Source organism: Pleurodeles waltl, chromosome 1_1 (assembly GCF_031143425.1).
Source record: "Pleurodeles waltl isolate 20211129_DDA chromosome 1_1, aPleWal1.hap1.20221129, whole genome shotgun sequence".
Classification (NCBI taxonomy): domain Eukaryota; kingdom Metazoa; phylum Chordata; class Amphibia; order Caudata; family Salamandridae; genus Pleurodeles; species Pleurodeles waltl.
This window is the reverse complement of record NC_090436.1, coordinates 968,480,040-968,504,533: the sequence shown is the minus strand read 5'-3', so window position 1 is coordinate 968,504,533 and position 24,494 is coordinate 968,480,040. Positions and strand designations below refer to the sequence as shown.

The 24,494-nt window shown below is 40.7% G+C and overlaps 1 protein-coding gene across 2 annotated transcripts in view; it reads left to right on the top strand.

Moving 5' to 3' along the window:
- Positions 1–24,494, top strand: part of DAPP1 (dual adaptor of phosphotyrosine and 3-phosphoinositides 1) — a 198,299-nt gene that overhangs the window by 115,568 nt on the left and 58,237 nt on the right. The window contains exons 2-4 of one of the 2 annotated variants that reach the window (XM_069230233.1): positions 7,990–8,112; positions 12,201–12,334; positions 24,291–24,421. In XM_069230233.1, the coding sequence (XP_069086334.1) occupies positions 7,990–8,112; positions 12,201–12,334; positions 24,291–24,421 (388 nt within the window). The remainder of the gene's footprint in view (positions 1–7,989; positions 8,113–12,200; positions 12,335–24,290; positions 24,422–24,494) is intronic. The other variant, XM_069230234.1, reaches the window with a different exon arrangement.

Sequence of the window (24,494 nt, the reverse complement as noted above, 5' to 3'; positions counted from 1 at the left end):
CTCCAACCCCCTGGTGAGTGTCTGGGGCCTGACCTGGGCAAGGCAGGATTTCACAATCAAGAGAGACTTTGCTTTAAAGTAGGCCTACTTCAAAGGAGAAAATGGGTATAAGAAGGGCATCCAAAACAACAGACTTTAGAACACTTCTGGAAACCAAGAGGAACCTCTGCCTGGTGAAGAGCTGAAGAGCTGAGGAAGAAGAGCTGCCCTGCCTGTGACTGTGCTTTGTGGAGCTATCCTGCAGTTGCTGCTTCTGCCAGAGTAAGAGGGCAAAGACTGGACTTTGTTTGCCTTCCATCTTGTGAAGATCTCCAAGGGCTTGATTAAGAGCTTGCTTCCTGTTTTTTTAAGTCTCAGGGTCAGCAAAGACTTCTGTCCGCCAGCACCTGGAGTCTCTGGAGAGACTCCTACCCTGCCAAGTGGTGCCCATCCAGTTCCTGGGACCCTGAAAGGAGAAGCTGGCAACCTAAGAGGAAGAAATCCACGCACAGAATGCTGTGCAGGGAAAAGATTGACGCTTCGCGGCTGAAAATCGACGCTCGCCTGAAGCGCGACCCGAAGATCGACACCCGGGACTGGTGAAACAACGCACAGCATCGCTAACGGAGGCTAGTGAGATCGCAATCCGCGCTGCGTGGTTTTCGGATCATCGTGCGGCTGGATTTCTGACGCAGGTACCGCTGGGCGTGTAAAAACAACTCAAGGCCTGCCCGGACCCGAGGGTGCTGACCGGATCGACGCATCGCTCTCCTGTGGAGAGAAGAAACTACGCTCCCCAACCCAACGAAAGGAGAAACGATGCAAGGTCTCGCTCGTGAGTGAAATTGACACATCGCAAGCCCTTTTTGATGCACACTCGCCGTGCAGGGTTATTTTTGACGCACCCAAGGTACATTTTCATGCTAACAGTGTTAGTGTGTGTTTAAAATTACATGAAGACTCTTTTTGCATTTTTAGTTATAACTTGACTTGTATATTGTAGATTTTTGTAGTTTTGGTCTTGTTTTGTTTAGATAAATATTTCCTACTCTTCTAAACCTGTGTTGTGTCATTTTGTAGTGCTTTCATTAAGTTACTGTGTGTTGGTATAAATACTTTACACCTAGCACTCTGAAGTTAAGCCTACTGCTTGTGCCAAGCTACCAAGTGAGTGAGCGGGGTTAACTGGGGGTGATTCTCTTTTACCCTGACTAGAGTGAGGGTTCTTTCTTGGACAGGGGGTAACCTGACTGCCAACCAAAGACCCCATTTCTAACAGTTACCCCAGAAGTGAAGGATCACCCAGCTGGGCTGGAAGAATAAGCTTGCCTGGAACCAGAATGTTGTACCTAAGGTAACAGTTCACTTTGGTGGACCAGCAAGCACTATGTGTAGGGCATAGTGCTTGTGGCTATGATAAGGAAGGCACAGGTATATTGAATTAAGAAGAAAATGGTGGTTAAAGGATCACTTCTAAGTTTGCAATTGCCTAATTCTTCCATAAAGATTAAATTGGTATGGTCTGAGTTTGTGGAATCGAGAGATTCGGGGAAGGGGCTGCCGTTGCTATGTCCTTTGGTTTGTGCAGGCATACAATGATTCACACTGAGCTGTCCTTCTGGTCTGAGGCCACAGAAAGAAAAGATAAAAAATATCAGTTTTTTTTTTTTCTCCAGGTCCTGCATAGCTCCTTGCATGTCAGCCCTGCCCTGCCCATAAAAATAATAGAATAGAGTGGAATTGACTTGCAAGTAGGATGACCAAATTTACAAAACCAGAAATCGGGCTGGCCAAATAAACATGGACCTCCCAAGAACCTATATTTTGCAGTGTGTGGAAGGGTGAAAGAAACACATGAAATAAACACTATACGCCTCATTTACAAGGCCAGTGTGCTACTGTTGCATCATTGTTTTTGACTTAGCGCCAGGTCTAATGTATGCCAGGTAGGCGTTCCGAGGCAAAAAGCCATGCAGAACTGACGCAGGGAAATTTTCATTTCACTGCGTCATTCTGGAACTTCACTGCTTCAACATTTTAATGCCTGCTCAGGGCTTTTGTCTATGGGGGCCTTCCTCACATTGCTGGAATAGCATCATTTTTTGTACCCTGGTCTAGCATTTTATCTCTTTAGCGCCTCAGATGTGTAAATGTGTGCCATGGAGGTCTGCATAGTAAAGACAGTGGATCCAAGGCATCATTAGGGAGTCGTTTGACAGCACAAGAAATCTGAGGCATTGGCCGGTGCATCAGTTTCCTGTAAATGAAACCTTATGTTCTAAGCATTGTTCCTAGAAATGTATTTATATATGTATGTCAGTAAGACTTTAAAAAAAGAAGGATTGGAGCCAGAAGTAAACATGCCCCTATCATTGTATTCGTTAAACAACTTTTTAAAAGCCTGGAAAGTAATTAGTAATTATAACATTGTTTGGCTGTTCAGGTTTTAAGTGAGGAGGGATTGGAAGAGCTAGCTGAAAAGGAATTGCTTTCCCAGCCCCTTCATGTTTAACTAAGGATGCTTGATCATGGTTTTTAAAATTAGAAAATGTGTACAATCCCTTCTTTTGGTCAACCCGATTACCTCTAGGGCCCACCCACGCCACTTACTCATTGCTATCTTACTTCAGCACTATAAATAATAACTTTTTTATATAGTGCTTCATAGGCCTAAAAGTGCAAGCCTAAAACTTTTGAAGAATCATCGTGTGGAAGCTGCAAAATGTACAATGAATTAGCACACTAGAGCACCTGCACGCATATGCAGAAAATCAACTTTATGTAGTGGTTTCTAGCTCACCCTGTGCTCACTGTATGACTTCAGCTCTTTACGCGGCGACCGTGTGAAGGGAGCTGATATGTTATGACGCGGTGACACCGTGTGAGTTGACATGGCTGAATTAGAAAACTGCCGCCTATTCCATACCACTTTTGGTGCTTCCCATACAACACCCGTTCTCTTTGTTAGTGAAGCTTGAGAAACCGTTCCACTGCCCAAAAGCTAACACTATTTGCCTTGTCAATACTAGATAGTAGCAGAAACGCAAAGCACTAATAAATGAGTGAAAAGTGTCTTCTGGTAGGGCTTTGAGTTCTCCTATTTTTCATCTAAATACTCGCCTGGTCATCATTCTGCCATTTGAAAGTCTGTTTACCAGACACACTTGCCACTCATCCCACTGGGACTTAGCAGCATCCCATTAGGATCTGGTTGGTATGTAATTCTTGGTAGCATTAGGTGTCCTGCGAGGACTTTTATTTTTAGACTTGGCATGCCAACAAATGTGAAGCCAATCCTTTGCTAGGGAATCCCCAATTTGAGAGTAAGGGAAAAACAGGCTTATGCTACAGAGCTTTTTTCATTGTTGTTGTTTGTAATGTTTTCTTTACTCATACATTATCAATAAAGTGGAAGCTGAGAATTTTGCCATCAGTGCTGTTTCCTTCCATGCGTTGTGAGTTCTGGTGCTGCTAGTCTGTGGCACTCCCTTTTAATTACAGTGTGCTTCTGGCTGGCTGGCCTTTACTGCGGCCCAGAGTTTAGCTGACGGAAGGTTCTGCGTGCCGGCTGTCCGCTTCCTTCATTTTTAATGACTCTATAGTTCTGATCGACTGCCTGGTCAAGAACCATGATTACTTAGACAAGTCCACATGACGAAAAAAGACTCCAAAGTGTGATACTCGTAACCTTGAATGTTAGCAAAGTTGAAAGGCAGGAGAGCAGTAGTCCATCCAAGAGTGCAATAAATTGTCTGAAAGAACAAAAACAGGAAATACATAAAGTATTAAGTTTTCTAATCTGGTTTGGAACCTTTTAAAATCAATGGAATAAATGAAATAATTCCACAAACGATCTGCAATCCACTCAGTTTGTTTTTATTCGTCTCAGTACTGAGTGGTTGCACATCACGAAGTGAGTGGGTGTCAGAGAGGACAACACCACATTTTTGGACCTGGTATCACATTTTTGGACCTGGTTAAATGTGGCATACCTCTCTGAATGCATCTCTCTACGTAACGTCAAAGAAGGTTGCAATAAGTATGCATCCAGGGTGAAATAGTGCCCCATCCCCACATGCTCATATTTCTGAAGGTGTAAGCGAAGAAACGACTCCACAAAGAAACATAGGCCATATTTATAAGCCCCTAGTGCCACCTTGTGCCACATTAGTGTCATTGATTTTGACGCTAATGTGGCCCAACAAGGCCAAAATCCTCGTGCCGTATTTACAAAGTGGTGCAATGCATGCATTGCGTCACTTTGTAACCCTTGCGCTACATTATGCCTGCGCCAGGCATAATGTATGCAAAGGGGCATTCCCCCGTTTGGGGGATGGGCGAAACAAATGGCACAAGGAAATCTCAGAGATTTCCTTGTGCTATTTGTTTGCTGCACTTTTAACGCCTGCACAGAGCAGGCGTTAAAAGGGGACTTCCATTATTCATAGTGGGCTCCTATGTACGCTGCAGGAGTAGCGCCAATATTTTGGCGCTACTCCTGTAGAGTACTTCAATAGCATCAATAAAAATTATGCTATTGCCCCCTACCCTGCGCCATGGTGCGCCGTATCTTAGATACGGTGCACACATGGTGGTGGCAGGGGGGCGCTAAGGGGCGAAAGGAAAGTGGCGCTGGACTGGGTGCAGTGCCACTTTCCTTAAATATGCCCCATTGTTTTCATGTGGAGAGAAAAGAACAACAAAATTGTACAAATTAAGGATCCCCCTTAACTCTAAACCTCTGAAATTTTAACTGGCAAGCATACTATACGAGAAAGCAGGTCCAAGACTGTAACTGCACGATTTTTAAGATTTTCCTGCATACTCCTACAGAATTTTATGAATTCTCAAAAATGAAGAAATATATGAAATTAGTGTCTGAAGCATAATATGTTTTTGAGAATCAGTTCCTTTCAACTGAAGAAACCAATCTTGTGCTGACGTATTTTAGATTAGGTTTGACTTGATGATATTTGCAGATAACCTCACCTGTAAACGTTATAAATAAACAAAGATAAGAACTTCCTACTAAAGAGGAGATATTAGTGGGTCACCAAATAGCTGTGGTTTAACTGGCCTGTTAAATTCCAGAAAATTGTATTATTGTGCAAGCTTATACTTGGATGTCTCCTCAATCAGCAAGCTCTAGCATGTTAAGGAGAAACCACAACACATGATCTAGTGCGATACGGTGACCGTTTACCAGTCTAGATGGAATCAGATGCTATTGGATCAATTGTGTCTTATAGTATTCCAGAGTATATAGGGCTTTTAAAAACTTCCTCTTTAGAGACTTAAAGAATATCCACACCATGCTACTTGATAAAAGCTCATCATCTTGTTGTTGGTTGCAGTTGACATCTGCAGTGCGACGGGAATCTCAAGATGTCAGTCCTGTGTTTACTGTGCTGTAAGACGAGGACTAACTAGGGTGAAACCAGTAGGGGATCGATTGTGGTTTCCTCTGTAGGGGGTCTCTGCTGGCAGTATGGGATGGACTCTTCTCATGAAGAGCAGGGTCAGACCTGATTTACATAGAGTAGGCTTCTGTCCAGACTGGTATGATGAGTGAAAAACGGTGGATTGGAATGCTGCCGAGTAATTGCCAGTGGCTGAGATTAATACAAACATTCCGTCCATCATCTTGTTCTTTATTGAAGAGATGATCCTTCAGCATTGTCCTTGACCTGGGGATTTAGTTCTACCCACTCTTATTAGGAAGTGCTGTTGGTTGTCCATTAGAGTGCCACAGATCAAGCATCATAGCAAGTGTGAGTATGTCTATGCCCACAAACTAAAACTAAAAGTAATTATAATGGTCATCACATTTTCAGTGACAAAGATTAATGTTGTCCTACAGTAAAAAGAGAACTAGCCACCAAGTATTTCAAATTAAAATCTCTGACTCATATTGAAGTCATCCCCATTGGAATGTATTATGATGCAGAAAGATCTGTGGGAACGATATTCACAGGGGTTCACAGAACTGAACTGTAATGAGGCCAAAATGCCTTGGTAATCCTTTGGGGCCTGCATTCTCAAGCGACTGTGATTTTTAAATTTTATGACTTTATTACTGTATGTAACCCAAATTCACTTGACTATTTGACATGCACACAGTCTCTCTACTATCTTGGAGCATCATACAAACCACATTTCTGGAGTTCTGATAAGGCTGTGTCTATACAGTAGTGTTGTACGCATGATCTGGAATGATGTACACACATGGTAATGCTACTGCACACCATTTAGGAGTTCCTTGATCACGTAAAAGCGTGGGCCATCTACCAGCTGCCTTTACGGGTCCTGGAATTCCAAAGGGACCTGCAGTAGACTTTTTTTTAAATGGAAATGGCATATGACTAAGCATAATATTAACAGTTTTCTATCATTTTTTAGGTGCCTCTAATATTCACTTTAGTCTCCTATTCTTCTAATCCTGAGGCACAGGCTGATGGAGCTGGTTTACTATTCCATGTGCAAAGTGCATTCTGAGTACGGAAGCTTGGCCAGTATGGTGGAACTTCCACATTTGCAATCTTAGTGAAAGGGATGGGTTTGGGGGTATTACTAGGTGAGACCAGGTGTTAAATTTGGTGAACCCCCAAAACCCTTGTGGGTTTATAGGTCTTTGTCAGCAATCGTTTAGTGGTCTCCCACGGTGGAAATTAAATGTACTCCTCTCAAGGGCCAGTGTAAGTGCATAGCAGGATGTGAACAAGGAGCAAGCACCCCTATTTTATATTCGAAAAGTTAATCTAAACTAGAGGTGAGAGTAACTCAAGTAATTCTGTGTAGAATAATCACTTGGAATTACATAAACGTTCTGCAAGACCATGCCTAAGTGCGCAACAAGAGTAATTCTGCGTTTAGAGCTATTTCTTAATGCAAAATAAGCCCCCTTGTGTGCGGCACAAGAGTGCTTTTTGCACTAAGGAATACTGCTAAATGCATCAGGACAAGAAGAGCAAGCGTGAAATGCTGCTTGATCCCGAAAGCACATTTAGCAAGTGCAGAGTCTCACCCAACTTACTCCTAGCATTTAGTGTTATTTTCCTATTGGAAAGTGACCACCTCGTGTACAAAATAGCAGTGAGAAGGCATTTTGTACTAAGAAATAGCGTGAAATGTGCTGTTGGGTAGATGTTTCCCCCGAACTTAATCCTGGCACCTAGCGCTATTTTCTTAGTGCAAAATGCACACTTGCATCCAAAATGGATGTGAAGATGCATTTTGCGATAAGAAATATTGCTAAGTGCAGCGGAACACAAATAGCAGGTGCCTACTCGTGGTTGCTAAATCTGTCCTCGCAGTAGGATTGTTTTCCCCAAACTCTGAATCACATAAGTAGGTTTAATTGCATTATAATTGGTCTAATAGTAACACACCGAATTACCAAAATAATTCTTATTACACCAGTGTAATTAAAATTAGGCATGGGCCTAGGGAAACCTCGGGTAGTGCAAATATTACTGGCAGTTCTCAGACAAAATTCAGTGGACACAGAGTGCATCACTCGCAGAAGCATGTCTAGTACATTTCATAGGCCCAGAAGAAGGCTTGCACTGCTCTTCTCCTGTAGTACTCCATTTGGCAGATACATCAGACCACAGCACGTAAACATGCACAGAGATGGCAAAGGCTTATCACCAGTCCTTTTTTTCCAATAAGAAGAAAGCACTCCAAGTCCAACTAGTGTGGAACACGCCTGATTGCCACAAACAGGAAGAGGTCCTCTCAATATAACACCATGGAGGACACTGACAATACAGCCTGCCAGCCTTCCAAACCTCATGTTCTTTATTACTATTCAAGATTCCATTTCTGTCCTCTAAACCATTGTGTTAGATGACTGCTCTCTCTATGTTCCAAATATTGTGGCAAAAGGAAACATGTTGTGTTAAAACAGTACATGATTTGACTCGTCATCATGGGGAACATATAATGAGCCACTTCTGTATTTGAACATCCATATTCATAATTGCACTGTTTATGTTGCTTTCCTAATAGGTGGTATCATGCTAACCTTTCCCGTCATGCAGCTGAGGCTCTCCTCCTGTCTAATGGACTCGACGGAAGCTATCTTCTAAGAAAAAGTAATGAAGAACCTGGCTCCTACTCTCTCTCTGTCAGGTATGAAAACGTTGGAGCAAATCATTCTTCCCTTACTTTCCACAGCAGCCATAAAAGAACAAACAAGTGTAGAGTGGCACTCAAAACACAAGAATAGAAGAAGGACTAGAAAGGTACCTGGAGCCAGCAGTGACGTCACACACTCATACATTTGGTCATAGGTAGCAGCAAAGGCCGGTCAGTTATACAGGCAAATGACAACAAGATCTAACTGGGAACGGATCCCGTGTCCTAATGCAAATGAGCCTACAAGCTGATTAGTTGCTGTTGATACTCAATAGTTCGAATCACTCTTTCTGCCATGCTTAATGACATATCGTTTATTTTTTATGACATATTTGGTAACTTTAGGTACCTAGATGTATATGAAAACCAGAGTGAAAACCTTAGCAGGTAGCATTCATAAAGCATTGTCATAATACAGTATTTAAGTGTATACATTGCACATCGATTCTTATGCGGCCCAAATCTTCTTGGAGTTGGAGGGGATCTGGGTTTCATCACTCAAACTCCAACTGTGCACGAGGAAAACCTGGACAGCCATTGGCTCAATCTTATTTCCGAGAACGTAGAGTGCATAGTGGGTGGCAGAGCGGACCTCTGGGGTCCAGCCTTTTATCATTCGGCAGGCAGTGTGCCTCATTTCAGTCAGAGAAGTTGAGAATTTAGGCTTCAAATCGGTGTATAAATCTCACTCTATTCACAAGTTGGAGGACAGTCTATTGTCGTTTTTTTCTCATTTTTTGAGTTGATGCAGAGTGCAGAGACTGTGAATTACTTATTGGAACATTCCCAGAAACTCTCTCCTCAGGGCCTCTACTCGGTGCTTAATTTGTAAATGAATAAGGGCTAGGGCTGCGTCAGGAGTCCACCCACCTTACACCAACCATTGCCCCTGCTAGCATTGGCACTGACAGTAACAGACAAAGGAAATGGCTATTTATGTTGATTCTAACAAAGCTGCATCCCCCTATCCTTGTCAATAAACTCTTGGTCAGTGTGGCCTCTACAAACAGCTATTTACCATGTTTATCCTACTTACTAATGTGAGAGTTGATTTTTTTGTAAGTGAAAAGAGCATCATGATTTGAGCTTGTGCTAACACTAGCTTGTATTTACACTACCCTCTGTCTTGCTTTTCACAATGTATCACGTGATGGCAGTCGTTGATTTCAGTTCTAAATAAAACTCGGCCAAATAAAACTGGGCCAGTGTACACTTGACTAAGCAAACAGTGTTTTCAGAGAATTTTCCTCGTTGTGCTGAATGATGGACGGTCCCTACTGACTCAGCAATGTTAACAATGTATCAACTTAACTGTACAGCTAAGATTGTGAGAATGGTTGAATCTCAATGTACCACTATGTTGCGAAAATCTTTGAATGTATTCTGTAGTAGATTGTTTTTTCTTAAATGTTTCCTGTGGGTCCAAACCCTCAGAATCATGTATTCTTGCAGAATGTATGAACTTCTTTGTCCAAAGCCCTAACTCAGAGAATAGATACTGTTAGCGAGAGAGGCCCCTCGATTCCCCGTCTTGAAAGGCAAATCTATGACGGATTTCATTTAGAACTGTAGTGAGTTCTTTGCATTTATGACTCATGTGCTTTGCTGCTAAATTTACTAATGGCACTTTTTTTTGTATTTGTCTATTAATTCCTATTTAAAACATTGAAAGCAGAATTGTTGTCATTCTTATGCTAATGTTTCAGCATCACTGCGTGAGCTTTCATGATTAAAAGAGCCGGTTCCAGTCGGGGAGCACCAACGTTTGTATCGGGACTACTCTGCTCCAGGTCCTAGATATTGGCGCGTCCAATGAGTTAGAATTTGAGAGAGATTTCCGCACTGACAGTAACCTTTTGTTTATTGTGTTCTGTGATGCACAATGCCAATACAGCTGATGGACCTGGTATTTTGTCTTCCGCTAGCTATCCTTTCCAATATGACCAGGATGTGTCAGTTCCTTCTAGTATCCCCGCTTGCTGCTCCCTATACACCTAAGCTCTAGTGCGGCGCTTGATGACAGCTTGTTTTTTGTTCTCCAGGTGATTAGTGTGTAAGAAGCGATCTGCAATTATACAGTTTTAGAGGGACTGCAACTATTCTTTAAGTAATGCTATGTATGAATTATTTTAGCGTCTTGTGGAACCACAGGACTAAACTCCTTCGCCGGTCCAGTACCACTCTAATCTCGGCTAAAGTAATCTTGTGTTACCCCTTTTAATATGCATTACTTAAATCAATGAATAGCCACACCGAGCTTGCCCTAGATGGCATACTATGCATTTCACTGCAGTGTGTATATATGTTCTGCACTTTTTTATACTTACTGCAGAGCTCTCAAGGTGTGATAATTCCTAGCAGTGCAAGTTAATAAACATGCTTTATTACATTACAGGAAGTGATGCCAAACAGACTAAATGTGAAATTAATAAAATGTCACCCAGGCATCTCTAAACTATTCTCTTAGCTTACAAAAGTGGTGGAGCAGCACTGTCCAAAGTAACTTCTGTCAACTAAAGTGGTGTGTATGAGGGCTCCTCCCATGGTGGGATATGCTTCCTTAAACCTCTAACACTTCCAGGCAATACAAAAGACTGTGGAGATATTCCAAATAATGCCTACTTAGGTAGCGGTATTGTATTATAGCCAGTCTCCGCATGCTCTATTCTGGGATGATCTGTATTTCCAGGGGAAGACTCAGTTAAGTAATCAGTTTAGAGTTCAGACATCATCGTATTCAGATACGAGAGCTTGGAATAACTCACAAACAAAAGACTTGTTTATTACTACGGAGTAATAATGATCAAATTAGTTTTAAATAGCAACATTTTAATCATCACATATTTCTTGAGGTGTATAGTTTCATGTATATAGCTGTAATTGACAATTATTTTGCCTTATTTAGCTAGATCCCACAGGGCTTTCGCAAGGCAAAATGTCAATATACAAATGTAATATCATATAAGCAGGTAAATCATTATGTAGATATGTACAGTTGATGAACACACTTGTGAGTGTGGCACTACACAAACGAGAGTGGAGGCAGTCAGGGGTGAAATAGTATTTGAATGATTAACTCATGACAATAACTTTAGAAAAATCAGAGACCGGGGTCAGGGAGGTGTCTGGTAAGAGTAACCGCCCTCTAGAGGGTGAGAGTTGAAAGCTGACTTGTCGGAGATTAAGGCCTTTAAGGCTATGACTTAAAAGAAATGGCTTAGAATACCGTGTTCATGGATATTTTGGATGGTTGTAGCTAAAAGAATGAACTAAAGCAGAGAACTGTCAAAACTTTGTATGACATTGTAACAAGATTTTGGAAAGATTTTACGTCATATGGAGAGGGTAGGCTTACAAGGGCAAATGAAAGATGCTGACAAATCGGCAACAAAACATAAAGGTAATCTCCTGATAATGTCTTTGTGTTCCTATGGGAAAAGATCTTTGATTGGCAGACTAGCTTAAAAGCTGTCTCATCAGAGCGGTGTTTTGGATGATCACTCCACAGGCGCAAGTGGTGTGTCGTATAGTATCCATCATGATCCAAGGTAGGTGCAACAAGTGACTTAATAGAACATAGCTGTCTTCAACATGGCCTGGAACACCGGTGACCACATTGGGTAGAATGAAGAAGCTGAGATGGATTCATTCTTAATGGTGTAATTGAGAGTATCACCCTTGACCCTGAAACACAGACTGCTTATATGTTGGTGCTCTTGCTGGGAGGGAATTTTATGAGACAAGCAGGCTTTGTTGAACAGGAGAGGCTGTGCGATCTGTAAGGTGTTCTGTCACATTACAGCAATTATAAGAATGATAGATAGAACTTTGGGAGGTTAAATCGTTTTTTGGGAAGTGTTATCGCCAGCACATTAATTGTTATACACTCTTTTGTGTAAATTGACAATGCACATTGGTACTGAGCTAAGCTGAGTCACACTTGGTAATAAAAAACAAAACAAGCCAAGGTTTTAAAACTGGGGATGCTTATGCTGTCTACATAAAAATTAAGGTGTCGTAATAAAGATACTGCATGTTAAATTATTCTGGGTACTTATCAGTTTATAACTTTGTTTTACTAGAGCAAAAAATTCTGTCAAGCACTTTAAAGTCGAACGGACGGGGTCCTCTTTCAAATTTGGCTTCAATGAGTTCTCGTCCTTGCAGGAGTTCATCGAACATTTTGCAAACCAGCCATTGATCGGAAGTGAGACAGGTAACTTTATTATTTTATGTTGTGCTTTAATTTTAAATTGCAGCCTTCCTGCGTTCTCTTACCACGTATATATATGCATTAGTTACTGTTTGATAGCCAGTCGGTAGTTATAGTTAGGACCTAGCTCCATAGACAGAGCATTTTTTTGTTTGCTAATAATTTTGGCACCATTTGATTATAGTTAGGCTCACATTTTAAATGTACAGAAACTATAGCTCGTCCCTTAAGGTAACTATAACTCATGGCCCGGTCATGCACAGTTTTCTTCTAAAAAATGTTACTGCATATATTACATTGATATTATTAATGATGTTATCAAAGATGTCATGAGTGTTGCAATATGTGGGGTAATTAGCAGTGCTTGGCGAGGGCGCAGCCAGGCCTTGCGACCAACCCCCTATAACTACCCAACCCCTATATCTTTCCCTGTGCGCGGCGGGGATTGACCGCGGAGCCTGGCCTATGGCAAGGCCCTGCAGCCAACTCTTTATAACCACCCAACCCTGCATTGCGCATGGCCTTTGGACTTGGTCTGCGGGGGTTGGCTCTCAGCAGCAGTTGACAAGAAAGAATCCACTTATCACAGTCACCACTTGAAATATTGTGCTGAAAAAAAGCAAGGATGCAAACACCTACATGGAAGTTTACAGATAACTTTTCAAGAAGAAAATGCAAAGAAAAAACACTTGCGTTGCCTTGACCACGCAGAAGAAATTAGGGTGATTAGTACTTTACAGAAGTGGACGTAAAACATGGGCACGTGCTTTTTTTATATCTGTGCTTCCCGTTAAGGTTTAATTTCAAGTGAAATGAGCATTGTGCTGGATTGAATCCTGCCCTGCCTATTTGTCCAATAAGAGACACCAATTTGTGCAAAATGTCCACCCATCTGGAATACTTTGTACTTGCTAATTCGTAAGTGCTACCTCTTGGGGTAAATGTATAGTGCATCTCCTACACTACAGTTGCATAAAGGACATCGAGGAATTGTCTTTAGTGACCTTGTGTGTCTGTAACTTTGCCAATGTGATTCTTCCTCAACCGTCTTCATCAGGTAAGTTTACAAGGTGGAGTTGCAGTCACAACACACTTACTTTAAAGACATGGGGACCTTGGAGGGAGCCTGAAGGCGCCCGTGGTCCCAGCCGGCTCCTGACTTCTGCAGGAGCCAGCATTGCTCCTGCAAGCAGGGAGCAGCTTTAAATAGCAGCTCCCTGCTTGCAGGAGCAATATTTTAATCTCTTTCCCTGCATGTGTGTTAGTGTGCAGGAAAAGAGTTGAAAACTCCGCTTTCAGCAAGTGGGAGCTGTTTCCCTTGTTAATTTTAAAACTGCTTTCGGCAAAGTTGAGCAGTGTTTCAAGGTTTAAAAAAAACTGAAAGCCATCTATATTCACTCATAATTGTAGAAACCTTTGAGTTGCATTCTTGTTCTTAGAGTCAAATATATTACGAACAGGGTACTGAATAAGACAGACGTTATCCTTTATGCTGATTCCATTGTATTTGTTCTTTTCACGTTTGCCTGATACTTTTTGTTGTGACCCTGGCTACCCTAGTTTAAGAACTTTACCATTCCGTGCATGGAAGCTGACAAGTCAATGTTTATATTATCGCAGGCTAGTCCTTGGGTGACAATCAATAATGCCCCAAGTCTTTACCTACCTAAAACATAATGGACACTAAACTAAAAAAGACAAAGAAATGTTTGCGTCATCACTTGTAACAAAAAAACAGTCTCAATTGTACACCGGTTTACTTGCTTTAGTTTAAATATTTGAGTTTATGCATATCAGCTAACATTCCCACTGCGTCTTTTTTCTTATCTCACTGTGAGATAGGGTTTCCAGATTGTCCTTTCAGCGACTTGGTTGTATTGGATTGTTTCCAAACAAAGTGTTTGCAAATCTAGTACAATGCCTACCTTAATACATGCACAAGCCCTACAGCATCTGTTCTGGAGTAAAATAAAAATGAGAATTAATTTGAACTTTTAAAATCCTTCAGTTAGCCCTACGGGCCATGTTATTCACACCCTTCATTTTGAAAACTCAGGCCCTTTCAAATATTTGTCAGCAAGGCAAAAACAAAGAAACATACTTCTCAACAAGATTCGTATAAGCTTTGAAAAGAATTTAACTTTGGAGATTGTGAGTCACCTTATTTCTTTCTTCTCAAGTGAAGTTGAGTAGGAAAATTACAAAGCTTTCTTCTAGAGAAGAGTTCCCTACTCATCTGGCTCTTTAGTTTTAATTGGTGCTCACCATCCTGGTTCGTCCCACCTCTTTTCAAGCTTGGCATGAAGTTCAAGTAATTACCAGGGACTGAGATTAATTCAAACACTCCAACCCTCACTTTTTTAGAAATGGCTTAACAATGCGGCTCTCTTCATGACGTTTTGTACCACTTCTTTAAAAATATACATAGAGTCTGACCTTGTCTCCACCCATAGGAGTATTGCTCTCTCATCTCATATCGTTGGCTATGTGGTGTAGCATTCATCCTTCCAGGGAGTAACTCTATTGGAAAACATAGAGGACTGTTTTATAGCTGAAAAACACACTCGATCATCATGCCATTTGTCACATTCAATTATTTATCTCTTATATGCATCCAATACAGAAATCTGTTTATTTTTATACTTTTTCTTAGCACTGGCTAAATCAATAGGGGCGAGCTTTAATGTGATAAACAGTATTTGTGTATCAAATGCATGTAAACAGTATTTGTGAATGCCTGTGTTTGTATGAATTGGCCGCATTAAACCTAAACCTATTGCTTTTGCCATTACTTGTTTGTTTTAATTCCTCTTTTGTGAAGAATATACTAAAACTCCTTGAGCGATCTGGCACCCTGCTGGGCCTTTGGCCTGCTAGAGTTCAGCATGGTGACTGTAATTTCTGCAGTGATTTTTACTCTTCAGTGTTTTGCTGAAAACCGAATTTGAACCAAACGACCTGGAACACAGTGGGTATTTCCCTTCTGAAGCAATCTTGCGGTCATCGGGATAGAGTAAGTGTTAGGCTCCTCTCATGGTTTCTTGTATTGTCAAATATTATGAAACTGGTTTAAAAATAATTTCGAATTTTGAAAAATCAGAAGAGTTATTGTGATCCTTTTTTGAGGCAGATGATTGTAAAAAAGCCTGCACTAAACTCCCTTCTTGATGGTTTGTGTCGGATGGCATCAGCGGTTGCATTGGTGTCCTTCTTCTGTTATGCTAGCCCGCTGTGCTGTGCACTGTTGGCTGTTAATCTTGCACAGTTGCTGATGTGAGGTTGTGATAGGAGCTAATGGCACATTCAATTATCAGAAAGAAATTAAGGTGTAGCTTGGTTCCAGTTGCATAGTGAGCATGAGACCCACATCGGGGCATACTCTGGTCCACATAGGGTGTCACACTGAAGTATACAAAAAAGTGATGGGTGGACTGCTTGAATTAATATCAGTCAGTCACTAAATACTTTATTCGGTTTTTACAACCACAAAAGTACACATAACATATGCAATACAAAAAAAACATAATAAAAAGCATAAAACAGCCTCACTGAGCTCATAGAAAAATATGTCATACAAACAAAACATTTAAAAGTGTGTCCACGTGTGGACAATACAGCACAGTTCTTCAAAAGAGTAGATGGGCTTTCTACAGTCTGTAAATACTATGGGCCTCATTATGAGTGTGGCGGTCCAAGGACCGCCACACTCGTGGTGACGGTTGGACCGCCGCACTCTGGCAGTCCAACTGCCACATTACAACCTTGGTGGCCGGACCCGCCTAAAGACCACTGTCCCCGCCAGGAACATGGTTCCAGACATGGTGACCGCAGCCTGAGTTATACTCAGCCAGTGGGCGCTGAACTCAGTGCCACCTGACTGATTACAACTCAACTTTCCACCAGCCTTTCCATGGCGTAGACCTAGCCATGGAAAGGCTGTCGGAAAGCCAGTGCAGGGGGCCACAGGGGAGCCCCTGCACTGCCCATGCCCATGTCATGGGGAGTTCAGGGGCTCCCCTGCCCAACACTCTGAATGCACTCAGTGACAGTGCGCATTCCGAGGGTGCTGCCTGCTACTGTATTTGTCTCCAATAGGCATCCTTTAGGATATTCTCAGATAGACATTTCATTCAACGGGAAGTAGATCAGAATTCTCCCAGTCCAAGCAGGGTTTAGGAATCATTAACATAGCTTATCCACTTAATCTTGCTAAATGTATCCAGTGAAACCACTTCTTGAAGAGCTTTATGATAGTCATCTAGGGCGGGGGTATGTTTGAGCCTACATCAGTACAATAGCAGTCTAAGACAAACCTTATGGACCATTGCTTTGATGCCCATATCCTGGCACAGTGGAACTAGGGGACTGTTTTTAGGGAGGCTAAATAGTCCTCTTGAAAAACCATTCCCAGCTACCCCATGTGCGGTCAAACTGGCGGTGCCCCACAGGTTTACCCTCCAGCATTATTGTAACCCAAATGACCTATGTGGGCTAATAGTCATGAACTTTGTTTTGTAATGATTAATCACCAACCCTTGGTCAGCACAAAAAGCCACAAACCTATCCACCAGGTGTTGCAAGCCACTTGACGTTTCTGACACCACTAAGGTGTCATCTGCAAAAAGTAGAATTCATTAATATCAGCCACTGGTAATTATTCAGGCACACTTGCCAGCCCTTTGTTATTTTGCACAGCATGCCACGTCAGTTTGTACCCAGCCACATGCAAACCAGTATTGACCCTTCTCCAAAAGAATAGGCCAGATCCTCCCTGAACTGGAACACGAGCAACCCAAGACAGGTGTTAACCTGATTGGCGCACCATTGTGGCATTGCAGGTCGACCTGGACCGTTTCTATCTGAGCAGGATCAAGCCTGATTTGCATATATCTGGGTCTACTCTAAGGTGTGATGGTCGGCCAAAAAACCTTTTCAACCAAATGGGAGGCCTCATTGGGTCCCTAGGAGTATCTTGTGACCAGTGGCACAAATACATTTGTTTTGGTTTTATTTGGCTTGGGCGTCCTCTGGGACCCTCCACCCACAAGGGCCAAGGAGTCTTGTGGGACCAGTCCATGTGGTGAGGGACGAAGTAGTCTGATTGGCTGGCCACAATTGAAACACAATATATTTAAACCAGAGTTTCTTACATATAGTACATTGGCATTGGATAGGAAATTTACTCTCAGTAGTACAGGCTTTTCCATAAAGTTAATTCTTCCAATAATCATAAGCGGGACTATTTTTAGTGATGAAACAGCTGTTTGACATGTGTCAACAACCGGCCATAATTTCGTTTCACAATTTGGTCCTGGTTCTTGTTAATAACATACCAACTAATTCTCATTGAATTCTTACCATACTAAAAGTATGACCTCTGTTGCAAATGGTGGTTTCTCATGTGCCCCTAGATCTATATAGGGGATAAACCCCTATATAGGGGATCTATATAGGGGTTTATCTATAATAGGGGATAAACCCCTATATAGATCTAGGTGCACATGAGAAACCTTTTGTTTTTTCAGATGGAGAAGGCAATTTCTGGGGCAGGGACGTAGCTTAGTCAATGAGATTCGTGGGCTGTAAATCTCAAATTTCCCCACTCAAAAAGTAGTAGGCTGTAGGGTGGAACAGTAAGATGATGAGGATTTGGAATGGACCAGGTCAGTACTGATTGCCAGTGGTGGTTCTCTGAGGGAGGGGCACAGTAAGCGAATAACAATGGATTAGAAACCTAACCTGAATGATTGCCCCTGGTTAGACAGCTTGGAAGCATTCATCCTGTCACCTTTTGGGTGTTTGATTACCAGTAATATGCCTGGAAACCTGAGACTTGCACAGCTTTCCAAGCCTACTACTGCCAATGTTTGTGAATCCCAAAATGTTTTAAATTTGCACCTATTCAATGATTATGTATGTGGGTACAGATTTACTATGTTTATGATAAACCAGTCACTATGGGCCTCATTACGAGTTTGGCAGAGGAGATTACTTCGTCACAGACGTGACGAATATCCCGCCCGCCGTATTACAAGTTCCATTATATCCCATGGAACTTGCAGTACGGCGGACGGGATATCCGTCACGTTTGTGATGGAGTAATCCCCTCCGCCAGACTCTCAGTAAGGCCCGATATATATAAGTTTCTACTACAAAAAATTAACAAGTTAAAAGTTGTTAGTGAAATGAGAAAAAACGACTGACATAGCAGACCTGACTCATAGTCCCCATACCCCACTACCAAGACAAAATGCATTTAGGCCATGTCAGACCACAAATGCCCCCATGAATCTATGCCCTTGTCTGTGCCACCTGTATCTGATAGTTCCTCCTGACAACTCATGACTACGGTCACATACAACACCATGATCTGGAGTGGAGTCCAAGCCCTGGGATGACTAATTTTAAATGTTTTTTCACTGCAGGCACTCTTCTTCTTTCCTACAAGAATCCTCGATGATAGAGTTGTCAAATCAGTTTATAGGAACTGGGCTCCTTGTTTCCATTCTCTTCTTTTACAGATCATGTTATCAAGTGACTGATGGCCACATCTACTAAGCCCAGTTTGCAAATAGCGATGGGTCATCAGCCAATTAATAGGGCGACCTATGCCAAAGGCCTGGCTTGGCTATAAGAGTCCATGCTCGAGTCAAACCATGAAACATTTAGTATGTAAATCATGCAACACACAATGTGATACAGTCTCTTCAAAAAAGTGTATTTCTTTAACAAGCAGAAGTGTTTCACTTCAGTACACCAGATTATATCACTGCGTAGACAAACATTTATTAAAAATTATAGATTACATTTTTTTACCTAAAAGCAATAATGGCTCGCTCCCACAACAGCATTGCCATTAATGAACTAAGTTACAAGTCAGTAGTCATGTAAACCCTCAATGTGGCCTAGATTTTCATTATAGATGGAGCAACATTCAAGTCTAATTAATTCAAACATTGGAGATGCTTCTACCGCGCAACATCCTGAACTCAAGTTTTTAAAATTGCTCTCATGTGACAATACAGAAAAAAGACGACGTGTGGTATTGCACAATTTGGACAGGCAGGGAGGCTAGTTTTGATTCCAGGTTATCTGGTTTAGCATTGTGAAATTCAGCCACCAGATATTTCTGTTTCTTTCTCTTTAACGTTTTACATTAAAGGTCACTGTTTTCTCTTTTATTCTTGGCTGAAAAACTGGCACAGACATAGCAAGCTGACTGTCACCCCGACCAGACCCTACTGCAAAGCAAAGAATGCATTTATCTGGGAGGGGCATGGTGGGTGTCAACCCAAAATTCCCTCTGAAGCTACACCTCTGGCCTGGTGTCAGTCATGTAAACTATGATGGCATCTGCATGCAACCGTATCTTCCTTTCCCACACTATAAAAGTAAAGGGCACTAAACAAAAATGTGATTCTTATCTATGTGCTAACGTTTTTTTATAATTATCGAACCAGGCCCAGGAGAGATGGCAATACTGCCTTGTACATTTCTTTATCAAAAACACTTTGGGCCTCATTGCGAGTCTGGCAGTCAACAGATCGCCAGACTCACAGTGACGGTCATGGCTGCTGCTGGTTTGGCGGTCCGACCTCCAAATTAAGAGTTTGGTGGTCTGACCGCCAACGACCGCCGTCTTCACCAGGAACGATGTTCCTGACGGGCTGAAATCAGCCAGGGGGGTGCTGAAGTCAGTGCAACTCTTCTGATTACAACCTGGTTCTCCACTGGCCTTTTCATGCCAGTTTCACCGCTATGAAAAGGCTGGTGGAGAACAGGTGCAGGGGCCAACAGGGGGGCCCCCCCTGCAATGCAGGCGTCACCCTGCCCAGTATCTTGTAAATGCACACTGTCTGCTGTCCAAATGGTGCACATTAAGAGGGTGCTTGTGTTGCAGGCTTAATTACCAGTTGCCACTTTCCCACTGGGCTGAGCCATAATGGGGCCCTCAGGGAGGAAGCTAGTAAGACGGCAACCTCTCTGGTGAAAGTTCGGTGGTTCTGTCTTCCTGGCCACTTAAATCATAATCGCCCCATAATCTGCTTGCCTCTTACTAAAATTCTGGCAGCATATCAGAATTATGATGCTATTGGTTTTTAACCTAAGCCATAGTATCACTGTGGCACCCACTGGTAAGTCTACTTCATGAATCACTGTCTTGATTTCTGTGGTATTCACTACTAGTGCACAAACAAAGACATTTGTATATTCCCAGGTCAAAGTAAATTGTGAATTACCTTTCCTAGGTGATGGTTACGTTTCTTGATCCTAACAGGTTATAGTGCCCACCATCAACAAATACAATCATATTATGCAACATTTTCACAGTCAATATTTAGGAGTGATGTTGGCCTATCTAATTCACACTTTTTTGTTTAAATTTTTCTGAATCAAGAAATGTGGGCCCATATTTATAGTTTTTTGCGCCACATTTGCATCATTATTTGACGCAAAAGCATCGCAAACTTACAAAATACAATTGTATTTTGTAAGTTTGCGTTGCACAAATGCGGTGCTAAAAAAGTATAAATATGGGCCTTGATGTCTTCAACCAAGAATCACGCATATCATTTCCTTTTGATATTTATTTGGTTAGTCTTAAGAAAACGTACTTAACTGTTCTTTAAAATGTGAAAACCTTATACTTTAAGGCCAGCTGAGCCTTGGCTTACTTTGGGAATTCGTAGGCAGTCCTTATCTGTTACATTGAGCCCTCTCCCCATCAAAGTAAAGAGCTTCTTTCTCCAAATGTCCTAGCAAGACAGGCCCTTCAGTCATCGGTTTACAAGAACACTGTGTACCCTAATTTTTATTGGTAATCAGATAGTTGGCAGACAAAATGTCATAAACAAAAATATCAGCAACTAAAATATTGCACATAAATATCGAGAACACGAATATCAACTTTATACACTTTATATGTAAAGTAAAAAATAAGTAAAAATATTGATAACAAAAACATAGAAGACTGCAATTTGTTCCTAAAATGGGTATGTATATCGATTTTTAACTATTACACTTTATGTTAATAAATTGCAAAAAAAATCCAAAAATATACTCAACTAATAATAAACCTGATAATAAGTAATAATATCAAACACTAAATAATATAATAATACAAAATCTGTACAATAACTATGAACAAAAATAACAAAAAAAATAACTACAATAAACTAACTTATACCCTTAAATAATCTATATCTATATTAAAACAACTTAAAAAGAAACATAAAATAATTAAACATGGAGAGGCCAAATTCATTTCTCCCTCTACAACTTCAGCAACAGTAGGGAAAGTGTTGGAGTTTAGTGGTGACAGAATTATTATTTTCACTCCAGCATTAGCAAAACTAGGGAACGTGTTGGACCTTCGAGGGGTCAAGATTACTATTCCCACTCTAGTCTGAGCAACTGTTGGCAAAGTGTTGAACTTTGGAAGGGATGGATTTACTAACTTACTTCCAACATATGTAAATGTAATGAAAGTGTTGGACTTTAGAAGAGTCAGATTTAATTTCCACTCTCATATAAGCAACAGTAGGGAAAGTGTTGGACTTTAGAGGGTCAGCTTTACTATTCCCAATCCTATTTTATTAATAAAATATTTAAACATGGAATAAAAAGAAATGTAAAACATATTTAAAAGAATAAATGTATTCATCAAATATAAAACCAATAAAATAAGATTTTAAAAATACATTTTTTAAAAACAAGAAAAGTATAATTTAAACAATTTTAAATATTTAAAATTAAATACTTGACTCCCTACTGCCCTAGAACAAGCACCAACAAGCAATGAAAAAGAATTTTGAAAAGTACAATTTTGTTAAATAAAATAATTACAATTAAAACAGTTAATATAAAATCAACACATTTTAATAAATAAACTGATCAACCAATTAACAAATAATTTCAAATCAACAAATAATCAAATTTCCTTTCAATAAATATCAATGAAAAGAATAAATGATGTTTTAAAAAATTCCCACACCTAATACTAAATTAATAATTTCTGATTAAATTTAAAAAAAACAAGCAAACCTTAGAAACTATACTAAACAAATTAAACACAAATATTAATATAACACTAATAGATGCATAATAAAATGGCAATATTTATCAAACCTACATAAAAAGATATTGTGTACAACTATAGTAAACACTATTAAATAACTGAAAGATGATGTGCTTACCTTCTATAGTCTACCCCATGACACTTTTGACATCACAATAATTTTGACACAATATTTGTGACCTAAGATTTGTTTTTACCAGCTCTCGGAATTCCACACAGAGTATTTTAAAATACTTCTTCTAGCCTTTTAACTACAGTGCTTTCTGTAACGGGATCAGTGGCAGAATTTATAAATATACGACTGGCCTTACATTCAACTTTCAAAGTAAACTTGGAGCTACTCATTTATCCAGATTCAAACCCTTCTTGAACTTCAGCATTCAACTTTTCTATAATCTCATTCTTAAACAGACACCGTCACCAACTAACTTTAATCTCCTTCGTTCCTAGGTCATTCCCAGAGGGTCAAATCTCTGTTCATGCCAGTACCTCCTCTTAGGCCACTTTTTCCAAGCTATGTCTCCTCTTCAGATGAAAAGACAAAATGGATTGAGGTACTTCTTCTAAAATTAAAGCAAAGACACCACAATCAGAGAAATGCCTAGACAAATGAGCAATACTCAGTACTTGTGACCTAATCCATTTTCAATCAACATGTAATGAATATGAGCATGGTGCAACAAATCTCCCAAGAAGATTTGAATCCACCTCTACTCTCATTTACTTTACTCAAAATAGGCTTTAGGGCATATGTATACCTACAACGTTTCTGAGAGAAACAAAATGTTAGTCATCAGAAATATTCTGAGTGTGCATACAATGACAGCAAGCACATACCAACACCTGGACCGTGAATTTCAGTAGCTCGAAATATTCAGGGCCCACTTGACAGCAAAAACCTTACTCGGTCCACTCCTGACTTGCATTACCTCCTGACCTCCATTACCCCACTTTCCAAACCCCTCCATTTAGCTTCAGATTTATTTTAGAATAGTCTGAGTTGCTTAGAGGTTCATGCCGAATTGCTTTGCTCACTTGTGGATCTGCACAGACATACAGATGTTCAGTGGCACCTGCAGAAGCCCATTGTCTTTTCTTCTCCGACCATTACTAAGTAAACACTTGTAGTCCTTGTCAGCCTTCATCTAAGGAATCTGTTTCTCAAGTAGTAATGGCTTCTAGAGAACTCAATTTCAAAGTGAAAAACAGTTACTACGGAGGGAATTGAACGTTTATGGAGAAAAGGCACAGGAAGACATACTTCCTCATCCCACAATTGTTCTCAAATTCTATATTAATTTGGGCTTTAAACCTTTCTGTTATTGTCAATAGCACATGGAATGCATGTCTAAATCTTTTCCAGTAATAACCACCACAGAACTCATTCCCAGGGTTATGCACATCTATGAAGTAAAAAATGCTAGTACAGTAAAAAAAAATAGCTTGAGAGAACTGAATATGGTCGACCTCTGACCAAGTGTATCCTTTCTGTGTGCAGCGGGCACATGAGTTATGCTGTTCGTGCTCCCAGAATCTAATCATGTTGTCATTTCTGATCAGGAACTCCTTTTTGCACCCAATTTTAGTTATCTGTGACTCTTGGTATCCCTAAGGATATGAATGTTCTCATTACAAATGCGGCTACGGTGTTTGTATTTCATTTTCTGTATTTGCAAGAGTGACTTTTTAAATCCATCTATGCTACCTCTGTCAAAATATGTTTTTCAGACCATTTACATATTCATAAATAAAATATAGTTGAATGATTGAGAATTCAATGTTATGCCTCTATAGTAAAGCACATGCTGTGTGAAGATACCCACACAGGTATAAATAAGAATGTCTGATACTACTTCATTGCTGTTTCCTCTTTTTTTGCAGGTACTCTAATCGTATTAAAGCATCCGTATCCCCGGGCAGTGGAAGAGCCATCAATCTACGAATCCATACGTGTTCACACAGCCATGATGACAGGAAGAACCGAAACCGATCTCGTTGCCAATGCTACTTCGGTAAGTTGCCCATAAAGTAATTTACTGCTAATTTCTAACTAATTAAACACTCCCAAAACATATAACACTCACA